This window comes from Tursiops truncatus, chromosome 4, assembly GCF_011762595.2.
Source record: "Tursiops truncatus isolate mTurTru1 chromosome 4, mTurTru1.mat.Y, whole genome shotgun sequence".
NCBI lineage: Eukaryota > Metazoa > Chordata > Mammalia > Artiodactyla > Delphinidae > Tursiops > Tursiops truncatus.
In genome coordinates, this window is record NC_047037.1 from 115,058,744 (window position 1) to 115,079,846 (window position 21,103).

The window sequence follows — 21,103 nt, forward strand, 5'->3', positions numbered from 1 at the left end:
AGCACTTAGTACCAGGGAAATAAACGTGAATAGGATATGCTACGCTTCCTACAGAGTTCATAGTCTAGTGAGGGAGATACTAAGATCAATTACAACAAGTATTTAAATTAGATTTTTTAAATGAAACGGTATAAAAACAACAAATTCTGCTTTAAAGAGAAAAACAATCAGAAAGTAGGTAGCCTTTTATTTAATCTTGAAAAATAATTAGGAGTGTATCAATATAAAAACAATATCAATTCTAGGTTTCACCTGATGCATAAATGATAATAATAAGCTTGAAAGGTTAAGCAGTAGATTGAATAAGATAATGTGCAAAGACCTAGACTAGTTCTTGGCATAGAGTCAGCTGGCTCCCTATGAATTTTTATGGTTTTGTTATCTTCATTATGATTGTTGAGGTACTCATGGTAAGATTTAAAGATTATTTCTGATACCTTTGAGAATTCGTAATTAAGAAAGTGTTCATGGTGATAATAGAAACCATAACATTGCTATTACTAATCGTAAAGCAGAGAGGACACACTTTGTTTATGTTAAGCTAGGGTTGTCAAAGAGAAACTATATATATATATTTTTTTCAGAGGTACATAACATGTTTTAATTCTCTTGGAAGAATTTCTCTTTAATGGCTTGTTTTTCTTTCTTTTTTTTTTTTAAAGATTTGATGAAAGTTCATAATAATGCAACTAACAATGAAATTTATTTATTTCTGAGATATACATTTTAAAGTAATAAATAGAATTATGACTTATAACATTACCCCAGAACATATAAGATTTTTAGAAATTTCATGTAATGTCTGCAACATTTATATTAACGTATTTCCATACAAATAACCCAAAGAAAGTTTAGTATTAGTTGTTTGTTTGTTTGTTTGGTTGGTTTTTTATACTGCAGGTTCTTATTAGTCATCAATTTTATACACATCAGTGTATACATGTCAATCCCAATCGCCCAATTCAGCACACCACCATCCCCACCCACCCCACCACGGTTTTCCCCCCTTGGTGTCCATACGTTTGTTCTCTACATCTGTGTCTCAACTTATGCCCTGCAAACTGGTTCATCTGTACCATTTTTCTAGGTTCCACATACATGCGTTAATATACGATATTTGTTTTAAAGGGAAACAATATTATCTGCCTGTATAATTGGCCACATTGTTCTTTAGGAAGCTTGTTGGTCTGGATCAGTGGAGGATTTGAGGTACCACACTCTGAATTATTTCTGAAAACATTTTTAATCCTAAATATATGTGTCATCCTTATTATATCTAATTTAGTAGTCATATCATAATGATGGCATGGCCAACTTAACATTTAGTATTTATAAGGTGATCTTGTTTACATCTTTCTGTTTCTCAAGGTTTCACATGAGCACTTTTTTGAGGTATATCATTCCAACGTTCAAATTCTAAGATCCCCTATTCTCAGTTTCTAAGGCTTACATCAGACATCATTCATGCAGAGTATCCAATATTCAATGTTCTTTGATAAAACATCAGAGATTTAGAGTCCATTTTTGAATTAGCAAAACTTCTATCGTAGTTTTATTATTAAGAATGAAATGAAACAAAAACATTTTCATTTGTATGTGAGACGCAAATGATAATTATAATGATGATAAAAGGAAAAATTTACATCTCTGTGAAAATTGATTAACTTTTTTTCAGCTGCTGTCATACCAGAACATCAAGTCCACACCTCTCAATGTAGTATTTAGTTCTGGTTTTATATTATATACCACTTTTCCCTGTTCTACAATCTTTTCTCCTGTGTTCTTCACCCTCTGTTCCCCTTATCTTGACTAATGTATATCAAGTATTCAGGACTTCTATCACCCGAGGACAGATTTAATATGCTATTCTAATCAAAAGTTATTCACTAAATGAGGCAATTCAAGAGCAATTACTTTTGTTTTCAAGATCAAGTCAGATCAGAACTATATTGTTTTGGCTCAAAAGCCATTCTATGTCTTACATGCTCAACAAGGAGGAATTAAAAATTAATCTTTGACCTTCAAAGTAGTTGGTAGAAATCAAAAGACTGGTAGTTACACACAGGTCTACATCAGAAAGTACTTTAAATGTGTGGTATTGTTACAGAGTGCATAATATTCAAAATACTCAAATCAGTGTTTGGATAGAGTCCATGGGGCAGATTGAAATGTGAGTCTCTAGTTCAAATACTGGGAATCCTTTGGAAGACAAGGGCTAGTTCAAAGGATATTTTATGGAGCAGAGTCATATTCAAGAATAATGTCAAGATATAAAATTATCAAAAATGAATTTAAGAGCAGAGAGTATGTGGAAGAGAGAGATGTGCTGCACAGACCCCCCCTCCTAGGAAGGGCTTGCCACCCAGCCTTGGGAGTACATATAGCACATCAGCACCTTCATGCTGGCCTCCTGGGGTCCCACTCTGAAAGGCCAGGCCAGTTCAGCCTAACAGAGAACAACTGATGGGTGATGCACCTCCATAGCTCTCTGGAGGGTTGACTAAATCTTTGTTGGATCTGAATTGCTGTGCGACTTCCTGCTCTACCCAATCCTCCTTCTTCCTTTTCTTTCCTAAGAATTGATCCCAAATAAACAACTTGCACCCCAAATTCAACATTATGGGCTGAATTGTATTCCCCCCAAATTCATATGTTGAAGTCCTAACCCACAGTACCTGAGAATGTGACTGTATTTGGAGATAAGGTCTTTAAGGAGATAATAAGTTAAAATAAGGTCAGTAGAGTGGGCCCTAATCCAGTATGGCTGATATCTCTATGAGAAGAAGAAATTAGGACACACACACAAAGGGAAGGCCATGTGAAGACTCAGGAGAAGAAAGCCATCTACAAGCTAAGGAGATAGGCCTAAGGAGAAGCCAACCCTGCCAACACCTGATCTCACACTTGTGAGAAAAGAAATTTCTGTTGTTTAAACAACCCAGTTCATGGTACCTTGTTAGGGTAGGTAGAGCTGACTAATAAACTCAGTGTCTGCTTCCAGAAAATCCCACCAGACAGGTAACTTTGATAGAAGCTAGAGTGAAAGTAAATAAAAGGCACCAAGTAACTCATTTGAAGGGGCCTCTAATAAAAATACATAAGATTAAAACAGGATATAAGATGAAAATGTAAATAGAATATATTTACATTGAAGAAATCATCTAAATATTTTTAAATTCGATTTAAAGAAAGCAAAACCATGGACTAGATACGTTCCTTTAATGTGGTGCATGCAAGTTCTCCTTTTCCCTTGTTAAGAGTATTTATTTTATTTCTTTCTTTTGTAGGGCTCTGTGGCTTATGTTTCCCAGCAGGCTTGGATTCAGAATTGCATTTTGCAAGAAAACATTCTTTTTGGCTCTGTCATGCAGAAGCAGCTTTATGCGCGAGTTTTGGAAGCCTGTGCGCTCCTTCCCGATCTGGAGCAGTTACCAAATGGAGATCAAACTGAGATTGGAGAAAGAGTAAGGAAAATATATTTTATCTTATGCAGGAATAACATTCCATTCAGCTGCGCTAATAGAATATTTATAGCCTTTTTACTGAGGTCTTGGAGAGCTATACAACTATAATTTTAAAAAGTCATTGTAGAATTCCTATGAAAGAGATGGCCATATTAAGGAAGAATAATTATTTATTATTGACTATTTTGAAAATAGATTAAAAATCAGCAGGAAATTCTGTTGTTAGTGTCCAAATGGGGGAATGAAAGCCCACCAAGTGGATCATCAATGCTTTGCCTTAGTTGCTGGCATAAGGCCGTTCACTATCTAATGAGGGAATAATAGTTTTGTTTCTTCCTGAAGCTCTTGTGCACAAAGTCAAGCCTAGGACAGTAACAACAGAGCCCCAGTCTCCAGTGGTGGCACCAAGGCCAGGTTCCGACGAGGCTCTGAGACGATGCTGTCATGAATGTACCTGCTCCATATTTACACATTCCTGCTTAAGAGGAACTTGTTTCCCAGGCGTCGTATTCTTTGCTCTATTTTATTTTCATCTCATTAATGAATAGTCATTATGCTGCCCAGTGTTTTGGAGTTAAAAATAAAACAAAACAAAACAAGATATCATGAGCCAAAGTATGAAGCCCAAGAGATGATCCCCAACCCATGACTAAAATCTCCACTAATTAAACATGAATGCAAAAGCAGCCTCTGCCTACGATTCATGTGTACTATGAAGATAAGTAAATAATCCTTAGTGCTTTGAATTTCTGAGAAGAGAGTTAGAATAACATTGTTAGGCATTTTTACCCTGGCTTCAAGTTATTTAATTGTCTTGTTATATAAATTGAAAGTTATAGAACAAAACTATAGAAAGGGGAAATATTTAAAATCGAGGGTGTACATTTTGCTGTACATCTGAAATTAACACAACATTGTAAATCAACTATATTTCAATAAAAATTTAAAAAATAAAATCTAGGATGAGGCAAATTTTACCTTTAACTAGGCTTACTTTGGTTTCATTCATAGCCTGTTACTTTGCAGATGTATTTTCTCGAAGTGTTAAATTGATTTAATTTTTTTGCAACCTCTGTGTTTTTTCTGGCATCTTCACTATCCCTTGGTGAAATGGCACCATAGCTAGAATTATGCAGAAATGTGACTTCCTTTTCAAACTTGTTAATACATATCAAACATTATGCTGATAAAGCCAATCTCTAATAAAATGAAATAGCTTAGTATGTAACTAAAAAATTGAAGTGGGAAAAATTCAAAATGTGAAGTATAGATTTAATATAGTCATTAAATGTTATTGCCACTTATAATTTCTGCTTTTTATATTTTTAAATTAAATTTCTCCCAATCTGATGATGTACTTTAAAATAAACATATAATTGAATATTTCAAAAAGAAATCTGTTTACAGCTGTTTATGAGATGACCAAGATAATGAATGTAGAATTTTCCTCACTTTTATTCATCTTTTTCTTTGGCATTCTTCCACTGAACACAAATAGTTATTAATCTATTATATGCCCTTATTCTGCAATGGGGTATATAGGGTGAGCAAAAGAGCTATCAATCACCCAGTCTTCAAGGGACTGCAATCAACTGGATCTCTGCCAATGATATTATCAATTGTCTTTACCAATATTTATTTGGACACTATGTGCTGGGAATGCAAGGATAAACTAGGCACGAGCTCATAGGAGAGTGAGACACTGACATGGGTATTGTCATTTCTAGCAATGGGTGAGTAAACAGGACACTGCAAGACAAGAAGGGAGGGAATGAATCACTTTACTTGGAACTCTGGGTAGAAGATTGATTTCAAAGAGGACTTAGAGTATCTTTTGAGTTGAAAAGGGAGGGTATGGGCACCCAAGCAGAGTGTATAGGCTCTGCCCAGATATGAAAAGGCAGGCTAGTCTGCTTGTAGGTCACAGTCACTTGAGAAGGCAGCATTGGGTGAGTGGTTGAAAGATGAGTTAATACCAGAGTATAAGTATCTTAGGTTTCTACTAAGGAATTTGCTGATGCTCATGGATGATGGGAAGAGAGAGACACAGGCGTACAAGATTTTTAAGCAAGATGATAACATAATTACAAGATTCGTGATGACAAGTCAGAGGATGGATTGGAGAGAGGAGTGATTGGGTGATAATAGCTAATGTTGATTGTGTCTGTATTTGGTATTGGCTTTGTCCTAAATATATATATATATATTTTTTTTTTTTTTTTTTTTTGCGGTACGTGGGCCTCTCACTGTTGCGGCCTCTCTGGTTGCAGAGCACAGGCTCCGGACGCACAGGTCCAGCGGCCATGGCTCACAGGCCCAGCCGCTCCGCGGTATGTGGGATCTTCCCAGACCGGGGCACGAACCCGCGTCCCCTGCATCGGCAGGCGGACTCTCAACCACTGCGCCACCAGGGAAGCCCTGTCCTAAATATTTTACACTCAGTAAATGCTCATGACAAGCCCATGAGTTGGGGGCTGTTATAATCACACCACACACACACACACACACACACAAACACACACACACACACACATATATACGTATCATAGTACTTTGTATTTTTTTTTTTCACTCCTGGCTCCCCTGCTAAAATGTGACCTCCTCATGACAGAGGCTCGGTTTCATTTATCTTTAAATCCCAACTGCTAGCACAGCACCCAGAGTATAGGAGATATTTGTTGAATAGTAGGAGGACGAGAAAGGCAAAGAAGCAATGACATTTTACAATTATAGGGCACTGGCTGATTTCTGTGCTGCATGGAGAGCTTTTAAACCAGATCTGTAAACACTAAACATAAAATAAATCAAGTAAATTGGGCCTGGCCCCATAATTCTCCATACATGGCTGTACACGTCGACTTTAATTCTCACAGAGTGATGTATATTCCTTATTCTTGCTTCTTAGAGTTGTACTTTTGCCAACAAGACTTGTACTAATCTTTCTACAGAAGAAAATAGGACATGTTGATTGCTGCTTTGGTAATTTAGCTATTATTCTCAGTCTCCTATGTGTCAATTTAAAAATGATCACCAGTGTCAGTACACGGCTGGCAGCCAAAAGTTTTCTTTAATGTTCCACAGGCACAACTTTTCAGAGTTAGGGAACCAGAAATTCTTTTCTCCATAACTGTTAGTGTCTACTTTTGAAAGCACGCAATTAAGAGAAAGCAGATATATCTGTTAATGTGCACAAATTAGTGGTACTAGGAAATAGAGGCTTTTGGAATTTTAGGATAAAGAAAGGTTGGAGTGTTAACCCTGAATTATTACCTATCCCTGCTACAGAAGAGAATTTGGACGTAACTCTATGTGCTTTGAGATTTACACATTTTTCCTCTGGTTTTGTTTTTTCTCCTGCTTCATTTTCAGGGTGTGAATATAAGTGGAGGTCAGAGGCATCGAGTCAGTCTGGCCAGAGCTGTCTATAGTGGGGCCGACATCTACCTCCTGGATGATCCCTTGTCTGCAGTTGATGTTCATGTTGGAAAGCAACTTTTTGAAAAAGTGATTGGGTCCTCCGGCATGTTGAAAAACAAGGTAGCCATAGCATCACTTATGCTTTAGTGAGGGAAGGAGAGGATAATCTATGTAGCATTGTGCCCCAAATTCTAATATTTTGTTTATTTGTTGAAGCAGAGTAGTTAAATTTCACATAAAGAATGAGATGTTATATTGCTCTTTTACAGACTCACTTTAATGAATGTGTTAAAATTTTTTACAAGTTTACTCTGACCACAACTTATGTGATTATTACCTCATTGACTAATACCATATTCGAAGGTGGTTTACATGCCAAAATGAGTTGTTTTTAGCTTAGGTGACTTTTTTTGAAAAGTGGTATTTTGGTGCATAGCACTTTTATAAATAATAGTATTACTTTATTATTTATTACTTAAAATGTGGTATTATTAATCTAGCATTCATAACAATTCAATTGTCTTGTGAAGGAACCAAGAAGAAAGGAATTAATATTTACCAAGTGCATACTATGTTTGACACTAAATTAGTTCATTTAGTTCTTATAGCAAGTCTCTGAGATAGGCATTATCATTGTTCTTGTTTTATACATGAAGAAACTCAGGGCTTATAATGACTTGTTGTAGCTTGCTTAATTTAAGAGCCACAGAGATTTTTAAAAGCCTGTCTGACCACAAAACCATACTCATCGATTCACAATATGTGTTTACAGATTTATTAACATAGAGAATTCTGGAAAATTTAAATAAATGTATAAATATTTAAAGAATAGACAAATGTCTTTACTTATTGAAATGAAACCGAGATAAATCTTCTCATTCAATTTTATGTATATGTATACAATAATATGGAAAGATTTAAAAATAAAGACTTGAATCAAACATGTTTTTGTAATGCTACAGGACCTTAGAAAAAGGAAGCAAGAGTGACAGTTATAAGATTGTTTTTAATTTGCTGTAAATTTGATTCATTTTTAATGAATGAAGAATACCTGAACTAATGGGTTAAAAACATTTGCTGACTTTTTTCTTTTTTCTTTTTTGTCTAGCAGTGTATCATCATTCATCGTGAAATATATTTATATATGCTGCCTTAAACTGGCACCTACCAAGAATTATACTCTAAAACAGTAAAGACAAAAAATAATGATTGTAGCTCTCTTTAAAATGGCTTATTTTTGCCATCTTTTGTAACCCAGGGAATAAAATACTCTTTTGTAGACTCGAATTTTAGTGACACACAACCTCACACTTCTACCCCTGATGGATCTTATTGTTGTAATGGAAAGTGGCAGAGTAGCACAAATGGGAACATACCAGGAACTTCTGTCTAAAACCAAAAATCTCACGAATTTGCTTCAGGCCTTCAGTGAACAAGAAAAAGGTGAGGACACAGTGAAAAATAAACCTAAGATACAGTGTGCTTACCCATTTTGAAAGCCCATGAATTGCCTGATTTCTTACTATGCATTTTTCTTCATTCATGCTACTTAAGTCAGGAACTGGGTGTCTTCCTTTCTCTAGAAAAGAAACAAATACGTTGGGACACATCAGCTAAAAATCAACCTTGTTTATGATTTTTAAGCAAAATGTTATGCCCCAGGGTCAGTTTGTTCATTTATGAAATAAGAGATTAGATGGTTTATAAGCTCTGTTGCAGGTTTAGAATATAATGGGTCTAAACATTCTACTTTCTTTGAAATTAAATCCATGTCAAATAAATAATAAATATTTGAAACATACTATGGCATGTTGTGGGAGAGAAACAAAAGAAAAGAAAATCTGAAGAATGACAAAGGAGAATGATATTTGTCTAACTTTTACAAAATAGCAACTGAGTTTATTTACTACTAATTTTTGTTACTATAGTCCTAGTATTTTAAATTAAGATTCATAGATATTTGTGTAAATGAAGTGGTTTGGTCTTTATCTAATTAGGACATAAGGATGTTTGAAATCTAGTATTAGTTTAATATTCCAGAGATCAGTCATTTTCCAGCTCTGAAAGTTGGATGTACCATTATCTTTTTCCAGCTGTAGACGTTTTCTCATGTGTACCACCATCATGATCCTTGTTCTATACCTTTCCAGAACACCACTGAGAAATGGCTGGAAAACCAGGGAACTATTTCATAATTGCAGGCTAAAAGAAGACATATAGAGTTATTCTTAGTATTTCCTACATGAACTGGTATCTATTCATTCACTTTACACTTTACCTGGATATAAAAGTCAGAAAGATATGAAAGCAGTTTATAACAAGATCAGTGCAATTTAGTATTTTAATGCCATGAAATCAAAAAGCAGAGCCATTTTGCTGATGTGTTTCTCTAAGCTAATACACTTTAGGTATGCACTACTATTTTCTTTATTCCTTGTGTATGCCCCTTTCTCAAATTTAAATATTCTGTATGTAGATACATTCAGAAAACCCTGATCCATTGTCAGGTGGCTGTGATCATTCTTAATAAAAGAAGACCTTGTCTTTTCTTAATGGCTAGCAGTTTTGGAAATGAGCCCTTGCCTATTTGGTCAGACTAAGTAATAATTTATATTTAGTGTGTCGGAAAGATATATCTATGAGTGTCTCTGAGGGCTGCAATGAGGATGTGGTCTGTCATTTTCTCTATCCCCAGCACTTAGGTAGCCTCATGTTAGGCAAATAACAGGTACTCAATAGCTGTTTGTTAAACAGATGAATCTGCCTCCATTTTTTCTACCAAAAGTATGTCTCCTCAGAGTGAATGGGATGATTTGTAATGCTACGAGCCAGGATATATTTTTTGCTACTTATTTTAAAGGCAACATGAAATATAAGTTGTATTACTTTGGAAAATATAGCTCTGAAAGCAGGCAGTGTGTAAGTTTTAAGTTCAATATTTAATCTACCATAAAATATGGAACACAATTTTGAAAGTTGTGGAATTTGCTCTTGTTTAAGTCTCCAGTTTTGGAAACAAATATCATACCTCCCTCCATTGATATATCTTATGTACACCAGTCCTCTGTGGTAACAAGTGGAAAACATTCTTGAAGTTGAGCTGACATTAATAGATGTTACTATCTCAGCAACAGAAATATGACAGATTTAGGAAAATGTAAATTGAGCTTTCTTCTAGTTACTTCAGTATTGTGTCTTTTCTGTTAAAATTCAGAAAGGTGGTGAGTAGAGATCATTTTTGTACTAGAAATAGAATATGTTTTTTACAATGAATATTTCTGGGATTTTGATTTATTTGGATGGTGAGTAAAAAATATATAAAGTCTTTTAAAAAGCAGGCATAAAATTACTCGTGTTAATACCAGATAGATAGATATTTGTAAAAGGTCAGCCATATATATTGTAATTTTATTAGTGACCACACAGAGCAGAACAAAAATAGATCAACTGATATACAATTTATATAAAACATCCCCCAGACAACAACTTCAAACCTGGTTACATTTAGTCACATTCCTACAGTATTGCCCTTAGACCTGGGCCAATTTGACCCAGTCCTGTACTACGTCTCCGCTCTGCCTTCCCTGGCTGGCTCTCTGGCCAAGGCCTAGGGATTGTGCCCATAGGGGGTCCTCTTCCCATCCCGCCACTCCTTGACCATTCCAGGTACTTGGAGTCCCAGAGTTCTCTGCCCATATGACATAAATTTGCTCCAAGGACCTGGGCTCTCATTCTTTAGTTCTACCCTCTTAAGGGTCGACTGCTCTACTGGCATTCACTACTCCTTGGATGAAGGATTTTTTTTTTTCTTGGAGGAGGGTTGGCAGAGTCTGGACATGTAGCTGAGGCAGCCACAGACATGGTGAGGGGTGGAGCTGGGGTGGGAGAAAACCCAGCAAGCACCTTGACCACATCACCCGGGACTACCGCATTCCCCAGAGGAACTCACAGGGCTCCAAACACTCTCACCTGGATTTTGCCTTCCAGGTGGTCGGGAAGGTGTATGTGTTAGGGTAAGTGATAGAACTTATTTACCAGTCTGTTAGTTCCATCTATAACTATCAAATACTTAGAAGTATGGTATGCGGGCCTTCATTTATACTCTTGCCCCAGTTACCACAAATGTTAGGCGCAGGCCTGTCCCTGTGGGGAATTTCTTTCTCTTCTTTGCATAAGTAGTGAATAAAAATCAACTTATATCTGAGAACATTTGTACTGGAATTTAGAAGAAAGAGGGCTACATGGACAGAGTGTGATTTGAGAAGTGTGATCCCCACTTCTAAATTCAATCTGTGATCTATCATTTATTTTTTACAATTTATCCTTTTGGCCTTGAGTCTGTTCAGGAATTACTTTAAAAAGCACACAGTATTTCCATTTAAAACTTTTTATTAACTTAATGTGACATGAAAGTGGGAGTAAAAGTCAGCACAACATAGTGGAAAAAACATGGGACCAATTTCAGAGCCCTGGGTTCTGGTTCTAGCACTGAATAATTATATGAATCTTTGTAAAAATGACCTCTTTTCATTCTTCCCATTTATGAAAAATGGGACTTGAACTAGATCTGTTTGTCCTGGTGTCTGATATGGAAATGAACAGTGTACATTTTTATCACTGCCTTGCCCCCAAAACTGCTTATGACCCAGACACTTTTTCTTTTCCTATAATTCTCACCCTCACTACCAGAGTTGATGACAGATAAGTAGAGTTTACAGTATAATTTGGTTTGGATACATCAGACCTCTAAAACTCCATCTAGCTCTGAAAAATCTATAAGTCTCACCTTATGGGAATATTATATAAGAGGTGAGAATCAGAGGAGAGAAAAGAGTTTATGGAAAAAGATATGACTAAAGATAAATTTACATATTTATAGGTTTAGTCTAGGATAATTCTTACCCATACTAATAATACTGATGGTAGCTAAGATGTCTTAGGTATTAATTCTGTCAATATAGTCACAAGTGTTTTACTTAATTCTCCCCAAAACCCCCTGAGGCTACATGGTCTTAATTTTACAAAGAGGATATACATCTTGCCCAAGTTAAGACAGTGTAAGTTTCAGAATTTGAATCCATCACTTCCTCTGTTTCATGCCAGAGGCCAATCAAACTCTTAAACATTATATCAAACCTGTAGGAACAAGTACATTGACTTAGTGTGAAAGACAGGAAGGAGTGTAGGGCTCAGCGCACGCTTGCTCTCTCCATCTCTCTGTCTTTCTCTTTTTCTCTCTCTCTCCCTCTCTGTCTCTTTGACAAATTTGGGTTTCAGACAAATCACTTATCCTATCTGAGTTTTATTTTTCCCTTCAAAATAGGGGTAAATTTGCCTGTTGTTCTCTTTATCTTATCAGCTCATTTTGGCACTCAAATTGTATAATGTATGTGAACACGTTCTATAAATTATAAATATATAAATTCAAACATTATTATTATCAGCTATAAAGATGAAAATATGCCTTAGGCAGGAGAGGATGAAACATCCCCAAATTGAATTTTAATTCTGTGAGACATGGAATCCCACGTTTCTTAGAGATAGTTGATGTAAATCAGAGGCTTCCTTTAAGGACCAGATGTTTACTTCTAGAAATAAGAAAACATAGAGTTCATATAAGAGACCTTAGAAATCTCCAAGTCCACTTCCTTCTTTTTAAAGATAAAAAGTCTGAAATTCAATGAGGTTAAGTATTACACTGTGGGAAAAGACAAAAATCTGCCTAGCTCTGAGATGTTTCCCATCGAATTCACTAACAGTAACTTGAACCTCAGTCTTGTAGTTCTAGATGTGTGACTTTGATTAATGCTACCTGCTTTACTTCTCTGTGCTTTTTATCTGTAAAATAAGGATAATCATAGCATCTTCCTCACAGGGGTAGTTTTGAAACATAAGAGTTAAAATATGTAAAGTATCTAGAACATTGCCTGTCATGTAGGAAGCTATTATTAGTGACAATAGTAAGAACATGACAGAGATTCGGGGATTACCATTGCATGCTCTTAATACTTTTCACAATAATATTTGTCTATAAGACTTGATGATATTGCTTTTTTTTTTTTAAAGACTGGAGTCATGTTCCTCTTGGGCAAATACTTAAACCTTCTGTGGAAGATACAAAACAAGTTAGCACTCCTCTCTAATGTCTAAGAAAGAACTTCTCCGTAGGCTTTTTCATTATGGAATCTTAGTTTTATCAAGACATTACAAAACATTTAGGTGAATAAGAAATAATGGGGAAAATGAAAGTCTCCCAGTATACCTGTGGATCCAGAACACAAAAAAATTCTCTAACTTCTATAATCTTTCATCATATTTCTCTCTAGTTTGTGCATTGTTTGCTTTTATGGATATAAAAGCACTCACCGTCTTCTTCCGCAGCTCATGCTTTAAAGCGAGTCAGTGTAATCAACTCCAGAACTGTACTGAAAGAACAAATCCTGGAGCAAAATGATAGGTGAGTATTAGGGTAATACCAGGCTCATAGGGATTATGGACTAATTAATTACATTTTTTAGCATTTAAAATGCATGCTATAAAAGTGATCTGTACATTAATGATGGATACAAAATGTACTTAGTGGTTTCCAAATTTTATACTATGAGTTACAAGGTTGTATCTAAGTGTTTAAGTGAGATGTTTGTGACTTAATTTGGGACACATAGTAACTCTCAGTAATTTCTAGCCAAATTCTACTAGAAGAAATCTACTCGGATTTCTGTGTGAGCTAAAGATATACCCCAAATGAATCTGTTTAGAAAAATAAGAGGAAGGGAAGGAGGGAGGAAAAGAATGATAAGGGAAAGGAAGAGAGAAATAAAAATAATAAAACTTTGACCCTGATTAGATTGTTATACTTCTTTTTCATTTTTGTAAGTAATTAAAATGAACAGTGATTGAAGCAAATTAACCTAATCAGTTATTTGCCCTAATACTCCAACAGTTGCAAAGAGGACACACACACACAAAAAGGAATAATAGCAAAAAGTGGTTTCAAAAGTAAGTGGCTAGAATTATAGGGAGGTGCTAAAATGCAGGATTGGAATGGATTAGAGAGAAGCAAATACTTCAGGATCCAATAGCTCAGAATTTTGTAGTTTTGACCTCGAGTGAATGAATGGGCCTTGAATTTATTATTTTTTTGGAAAGGATTGGATATTCCTGTGGTTGTGTGATGATGTGGATGTTGCAGCTTGGAGCTCTGTGTACATACCAGGTTTAGCTGACTGAATAGGTAAATTAAATTATTCCTCTGGATCATAAAGACCTTGGACTGCTTTTCTTCTTTATTGTCTTGGTGTTGTCATCCAGTCTCATGACTTTAATTACCTTTACTCCAAGTTTATATCCCCAGCCCAACCTGTCCTCTGAACCCCAGAGTTGGACCCTCCTCTTTGATGTCTAATCTTCTTAGCTAATGGCAGCACTGTTCTTCCCGTTGCTTAGATAAAATATCTTGCAATCACCCTTGACCTCTCTCTTACTCCATATCCAATCCATCATCAGATCCCATTGGCTCTATCTTCAAAATATATCCAAGAATCCAGAATTCAAACACTACTCATCACTTTCACAGCTTCCCTTTGTCCAAATCACTATCATTTCTCCCCTGAATTATTATAATTGTCTTCTTACAGGTCTTCCTGCCACCAGCCTTGCCCTGTACAGTCTGTTTGCAGCGTAACATCCAGAGTGGTTTGTTTTACAAATATGAGTCAGATCATGTCATTCTTCTGCCCCAAATCTCCAAAGGATTCACATCTCAGAGTAAAATCCCAAGTCCTCACAATGACCTATAAAGCCTTGGAGGACCTGGACCTGTTTACCTTTCTCAGAACCTCCTAAAGCTCATCTCACTATTCTACTGCAGCAAGACTGACTCTGCTATTCCTGGAAGACTAGGCATGCGCCTCCCCTGGTGCCTTTGCACTTTCCGATCCCACTGCTTAGGGCATATTTCTCCCAGATATCCATATGGCTTGCTCGCCCATCTTCTGCAGGTCTTCTGCTCAAATGTCACCTCATCAGTGAAGACTGACTTAGCCACCCTATTTTATACCACAATACTTCTTACCCCTTCCATGCTTTTTCCCCCATAATTTTTACTAATTATCAGCATACTGGAAAATATACTTATTTACTTTTATTTTGTCTTTCTCTTACCTCTAGGTTATAAGCTTTATAAGAGCAGGAATTTTTGTCTTTTTGTTCACTCTTCTCTTGCCATCTACATAACACATTTCAACTAAACACTGAATAGCATGTGTTCAGTAAGTACTTTGAATGGATGAATAAATAACTAGAGACTGAAAGCACACTCAAGGAACTTTTAATCCATCATTTATTTTATTTTATTTTTCATACCATTATAACAATAAGTTTCATTTAAATGAGTGTCAGTTTTTAAGGATATCCAAGAAAAGCAAAAAAAAACACTGAAACAGACTTTGAAATTTCTGGGCTGTTGGATCTTCAAATCTCTAAATTATAAAGAGAGTTTTCACCTGTGTATAGTCTCACCATACACTCAATAAGTAGCTTGCTTTAAGGCTTAACTCTTAAAAATCAATAAGTATTGTTATAAACATAATCATACCCTTTCCTCTGTAATAAATCATTTTTTCTATTTATAAGTCACGGTTAGTCATATCCAAATTGAACCTCTTAAAATTTTTGTGAACCACTTTTACAAAATTTCTCCTTGAAAAAAGAACCCCAATCCCTATAAACGTTTGTTTAGAGAACTGGTTTCTAAACATTTCTCAAGTTCTGGCGGCTCAAACAGAAGCCAGCATGCTGAAACTTACTTCTTCAGTAGAGTACATCAAAAGGATCACCTCAGTTCTACCATGGCACATTCATGTCAACAGAACCCAGCGTCAAACTTTCTTTTTAATGACTGTGATAAAAATGTTATTGGAGGTCCATGAATCCCCGCATACCAATCTTTTCTTGTTTTTAAGCATGGTAATTATATCACTTTTATTTTTTGTTTGAGAGGTCAGAGACCTATTTTCATTTCTCCAAAACATGTGCATCTTTGCCTACTTCCATGTATTTCCTAGTTTATTACTTTCTATACTATTCCTAGTCTAGCTTTCATCATTTTTTATCTGCTTTACTATTTGGTAAGGTAACATTACATGGGGAAAATTTTCCTGACTTTCAACCTAATTTTTTTAACCATACCCAATTATTTCCAATTTATGCAGAATTAAGATAGACTAGAGATTGGAAGATACAAACAGACAAGAACTTCACAATGGAGACTCTCTACAGTGGGATGTACTGAGATAGGACAATGAATCTTCCTCATGGAAGGGTTCACAGGGAAACTAACTACCCATCAAGCGGGAGGTGGAAAGGAAGTTGGACCGAATGATGACTGAGAGTCCCTCCCTTTGAAATTTAAGGGTTAGAATTACATTATGATGTTAGTTTTGTTTTCAAATGGGGACTAAAATAAGTTGAACTGTTTCAATATTTTGTTTTTCATTTTTTGGTTTAAATTTATATGGTATATATTATTTTATTTCCTTAAATATTTATTACTATCTTCCCTGACCAAAATAAACTGGAAATGCTATTTTAGTATCTAGACTGCCCCCTTTTGGCTTTCATGTCAGACTCTATTAATCACTTTAATCCTCCCATACATACTCTATACTTTGCAACTGTATGCTCAGTTCAGGGATAACGTTTCAGTATGTTAATTTTATATATTTTATACAAAAATATGCAGACCGGTATTATGCCGACTTTCCCAAGGGTTTCTGAAGGACAGAGCAAAACTCATTTTTAAAACTTCTCTACCAGCATAAAAAAATTTGCTCTTTTAAAATTCAAATAAAACCTGCTATTCACAACAAAGTGCCCAGGACCAAATGCAGAACTTTTGTGGAAAAAGGATCATTAACATTGTAGTTTGGAAAAACAGTACCCTCCTGTGTAGTGGCCAGTAAATTATTGGTCTTTCTTAGTTATGTCTAATTAGGATGCTTTAATTCCCTTTTAACAGTTGGGTTCATAGCATTTTATATCCAGCTACATTAAGAATTAATTTTTTGGCTTGACACCAATGCTAAATTTGCTTATCCAAACAGAAGCCATGCCAAGGGCTTGAAGGATGATGACAGTAATTAACCCAAATCATATACCAGGAGCTATTCCAATGAAAGTGTCTGTTAAATAGTGTATCTTTTCCTGAGGTAAAGCTGATCCTACAAAGGGCATGCATGTACTGCAACCTCCCACAGAATGTTTCTTGACACTAATGCCAGAGACGGAAACGGAAGAACTACTGGGCTGATCAAATAGCCATTTCTTATTCTGATAAACAAAATGGGAAATGTGGAGAAATGGGGGCATGTACCTCAGTTTAGAATTTCTAGAGGTCAGTTTGATATTAGATATATCAAATGACTTAGAATGTAGCATATCTCATGCTCCTATGTCCCTACAAGGGACCATGAGAGATGTGTAAAGAGAATTATCATTACAGCAATAATTAAAGCAGGAAAAATCTGCAACCGGGATACATTTTGATTTTGTTAAATAAATCTTAATGTAGTAAAATGATAAAATATTATGTTGCCATTTGACAAAATATAATGCTGTAATAGAATAATATTTGAGGTGCATTATATACTGAGTTACAAAGACCACGGGTAAAATTTTTTAAAAATTAAGACTTGTTATAGAGCAACATTTGAATTATGATACCACACATATAGAGAAAAGACTATAGCAATCCTCACCAGCATGTTAGCACCAAATATCTCTGGAATATAGCATTATGAGTATTTTGCTTCTGCTTGTCTTCGTCTGTTTTCTCTCTTCTCTCTCCTCTGTTGTCTTTGCTCCTCTTCGTGCCATTCTGTATTTTCCAAACATTTCTTCAGTAACACAATTCCAGAGGAATTGACAGCTACTTGGTGATTGGTTGGAAATGTGTCAATGTTGAGACCGAGGAAGCGTCGTGGCCAGAGAAAGCTTTTGAGGAGGTAGGAAGTAACTGGTTTCGTGTAGGGCGTGTTTGAGGTAATCAAGCAGAGACGAAGTAGGTGGCGAGTAGGTTTTTTACCGTATGGATCTGGAGCTCAAGGAAGAGGTATGGACTTGAGAAATCCATGTGAGAGTCACCCACAAAGACGAAGGTTGTTGAAACTGGGAATGGATGAGAGTGCTCAGGAAAGAGTGTGGAGCATAGAAAGGAAATAATGACTAGAACTGAGCCTCAGGAAATACAAACGTTAAAGGAAGACAGAAACTAATGGAGGCCCAGAGAGGTGGGAGAAAACACAAATGTGTGATGGTAGGGAAGTAAGAGGAAATGTCTCTTCAACAAGGGAACGGTCAATGATGTTAAATGCCATGGAGAGTTTAAGTGAAATAATTTTTAAAGTATCCCATGAATACAGCAATAAGTATTGTACCTACTTTATCAAGGCCCCGTTGATGGAAACCGTTTCAACCAGGTGCCAGAAAGTTCGAGGAGAAAAAGGTGGTTTGGCAGAAAAATGTTTGGCTACAGAAAGAAGGCAAGAAGTAGGATAGTAACTGAACATAGAGTTGAGGGTGGAATCATTTCTGTGGTGATGGTATTAATTATAGATGAGAAAAATGTGGAGTTCTCTGTGGGCTGAAGGGAAGGAGTCGCTAGAAAGGAAGAATACGAAGATTAGAAAAGAGAGGACACAATTCGGGGTCTCCTAGATTTGCCTTAAGCTAAGAATCCCTTGCATCATTTGTTTAAAAGACAGATTTCTAGAGGGGAAATCTTATAATCTGCATTTTAAAAAAACACTGTCAAGTGTGTCATTGACAGGAAAGTGTGGAAACGCTATATTTAATAAATGTATTTTGAGAAAATGGGGCAGAATGGGATTCAGCTCATAAGGTTATCCTTAGATCTGAGGAGAAAACTACCTTTGTTTTTTACAGGAGAGAATTAGAAAAGGCTGGGTGGAGATGCAGATAAAAGTAGAAGTGTGGTGACTGACTTCCCTATCTCCTTTGACTTTCTCCATCAAGTAGGACACAGGGGCCCCTTCTGAGAGAGATGCAAGAATTTCTAGGCACTATAAAAAGCCCCTTCTGAGAGAGATGCAAGAATTTCTAGGCACTGTAAAAAGCCCCTTCTGAGAGAGATGCAAGAATTTCTAGGCACTATAAAAACCCGGGTGGAAGGAAGATATTAATTTATGGTGGAGCCAGTTTGCTGGGCTCTATGATCTTTTGAAGCAGCACTCCACAGATGGGCAGCAAGTGTGACAAAGGCTAACTTGTCAGTTTTAACGTTGAAATTTAATTGAAAGAAAGCTATTAAAGTTCAGAATGTCACCACAGTTTGGATGACATGGTAATCATGGAGTACAGGTTGGATAATAAAAGGAATGGAGACAGGGCCTAGGTTTGCCTGGGGCTGAGAGTTTCCCGGATGTGGGACAGTCAGTGCTAAAACCAGGAATATCCCAGGTAAACCAGGATCGTTAAACATTTTAGGGGGCAAGGATGATAGAAAGTTACATTTGGGAACTGGGGGCCTAGGTAGAATAAAAACCAAATACAGTGAGAGTAACTGAATGTACAATTTAGAAATAGAAAAGGTTATGTTATGGCCAGGGACTGAAACAACTGGAGTCAAGTTTTCAAAGGTGGATTAGTTCCAGGTAATAAGACTCATGGTTTGCGGTCATGAAAGTTGATGGCCAATGTAGAATGCAGATGCAGGACTCTGGAAGTATGAAGGTCATGAAGGTGAAAAGAGATTGAGTTTAATACATTTGTCCTTGTCAGCTGTGACGTCACCCAGAATGGTGGCAGAACGAAGTGGGACGAATTAGCCCGATGCTAGTCTTCTGATAGGACAGGAGGCGAGTAGATGCGGAGGCACAGATTATGGTACAGCCAGATGGCATTGTCTTACACAATCTAGGGATTTGGCTCAAGTTTGAAGGATAATTATCTAGAAGAAGCAGTGAAAAAAAATCATACAATATGCCCTGGCCCTAAAATATATGGGGTAAAAAAGAATAAACGATCTCCCTTCCAGAAGATTAAAGGAACATTGTTATTATCACGGCAAGTCAGGTCTCTGTTAATGAAGCAGAAGAGTGTGCAACAAAGTGGTTGAGAATGTTTAACTTTTTAAAAAATGTTTAGTTGATCTAAAAACCTAAAAAAAATGTACATCATTTTGCTTTATCAGGCCCTTATTGGATCAAGGAAAACAGTTCTCAGTGAGAAAAGAAAAGGTCCCTGTTGGTGGGGTAAGCACCAGAATAACTAGTGTTATTTGTTACTAACCACTCAAATATAAATGTTATTAATAAATACCATACGTTTTTCATTGAATTTGAGGAAGGTTGCTATATGATAGTTTGAAGAAATTGAATGAAATGGAACAGTTGGACATTATAGTGGTGTTTAATTAGGATTACATGTTATTTAGCTATGTATATTCTGGTTTACTAATAATAGTAACTAACATTATTTCGACTTTTATTTTTAAGTGCTCAGGACTGTGCAGGCACTTTGCTTGTATTTATAAGGTGGCTACTAGCATTACTCCAATTTATAGATGAGTAATCTGAGGATTAGAGTAGTTAGTAACTTAGACCAAGATCATAAAGCTTAGGATATGTCAGAGCAGGATTTAAATCTAGCTTGTGTGACTTTTAAGTACAGTAACTTTATTTTTAAAAACAATTTTGCTTTTAGGTGAAGTTCTCAATCATTCTGAAGTACCTCCAAGCCTTCGGCTGGCTCTGGGTATGGCTGAATGTGGCCACTTACCTGGGGCAGAATTTGGTGGGAATTGGACAGAATCTATGGCTTAGTGCCTGGGCAAAAGAAGCAAAGCACATGAATGATTTCACAGAATGGAAGCGAATAAGAAGCAATAAACTTTACATCTATGGATTATTGGGATTAATGCAAGGTTAAACAAAAAGTCTAGCTGCTTTTCTTTTCTCTTTCTAACCTAATTGATTCAGATGCAAACGTAGGGCATTGTTTTACTTTTTAAAAATCTATGTCATAATATTCAAATACTTTGGGAGAATTCAAATGCCTGTGTTTTTAGTTCACCATATTTGCAAGAGTAAACAAAAACTTGTATGTGTCAACTACATGGCCCACACTGAATATTATCAATTTGTCTCATTTAATCTTGACAATAAGTATTTAGCAAGGTGTCATTATCCCCATTTTACAGCTGA

At 36.1% G+C, this 21,103-nt stretch overlaps 1 protein-coding gene across 1 annotated transcript in view; it reads left to right on the top strand.

Moving 5' to 3' along the window:
* Positions 1-21,103, top strand: part of LOC101328856 (multidrug resistance-associated protein 1-like) — a 77,989-nt gene that overhangs the window by 34,843 nt on the left and 22,043 nt on the right. Inside the window, exons 13-18 of the mRNA XM_019923341.3 lie at positions 3,288-3,464; positions 6,834-7,001; positions 8,162-8,324; positions 13,263-13,338; positions 20,092-20,152; positions 20,604-20,823. Coding sequence (XP_019778900.2) covers positions 3,288-3,464; positions 6,834-7,001; positions 8,162-8,324; positions 13,263-13,338; positions 20,092-20,152; positions 20,604-20,823 — 865 coding nt within the window. The remainder of the gene's footprint in view (positions 1-3,287; positions 3,465-6,833; positions 7,002-8,161; positions 8,325-13,262; positions 13,339-20,091; positions 20,153-20,603; positions 20,824-21,103) is intronic.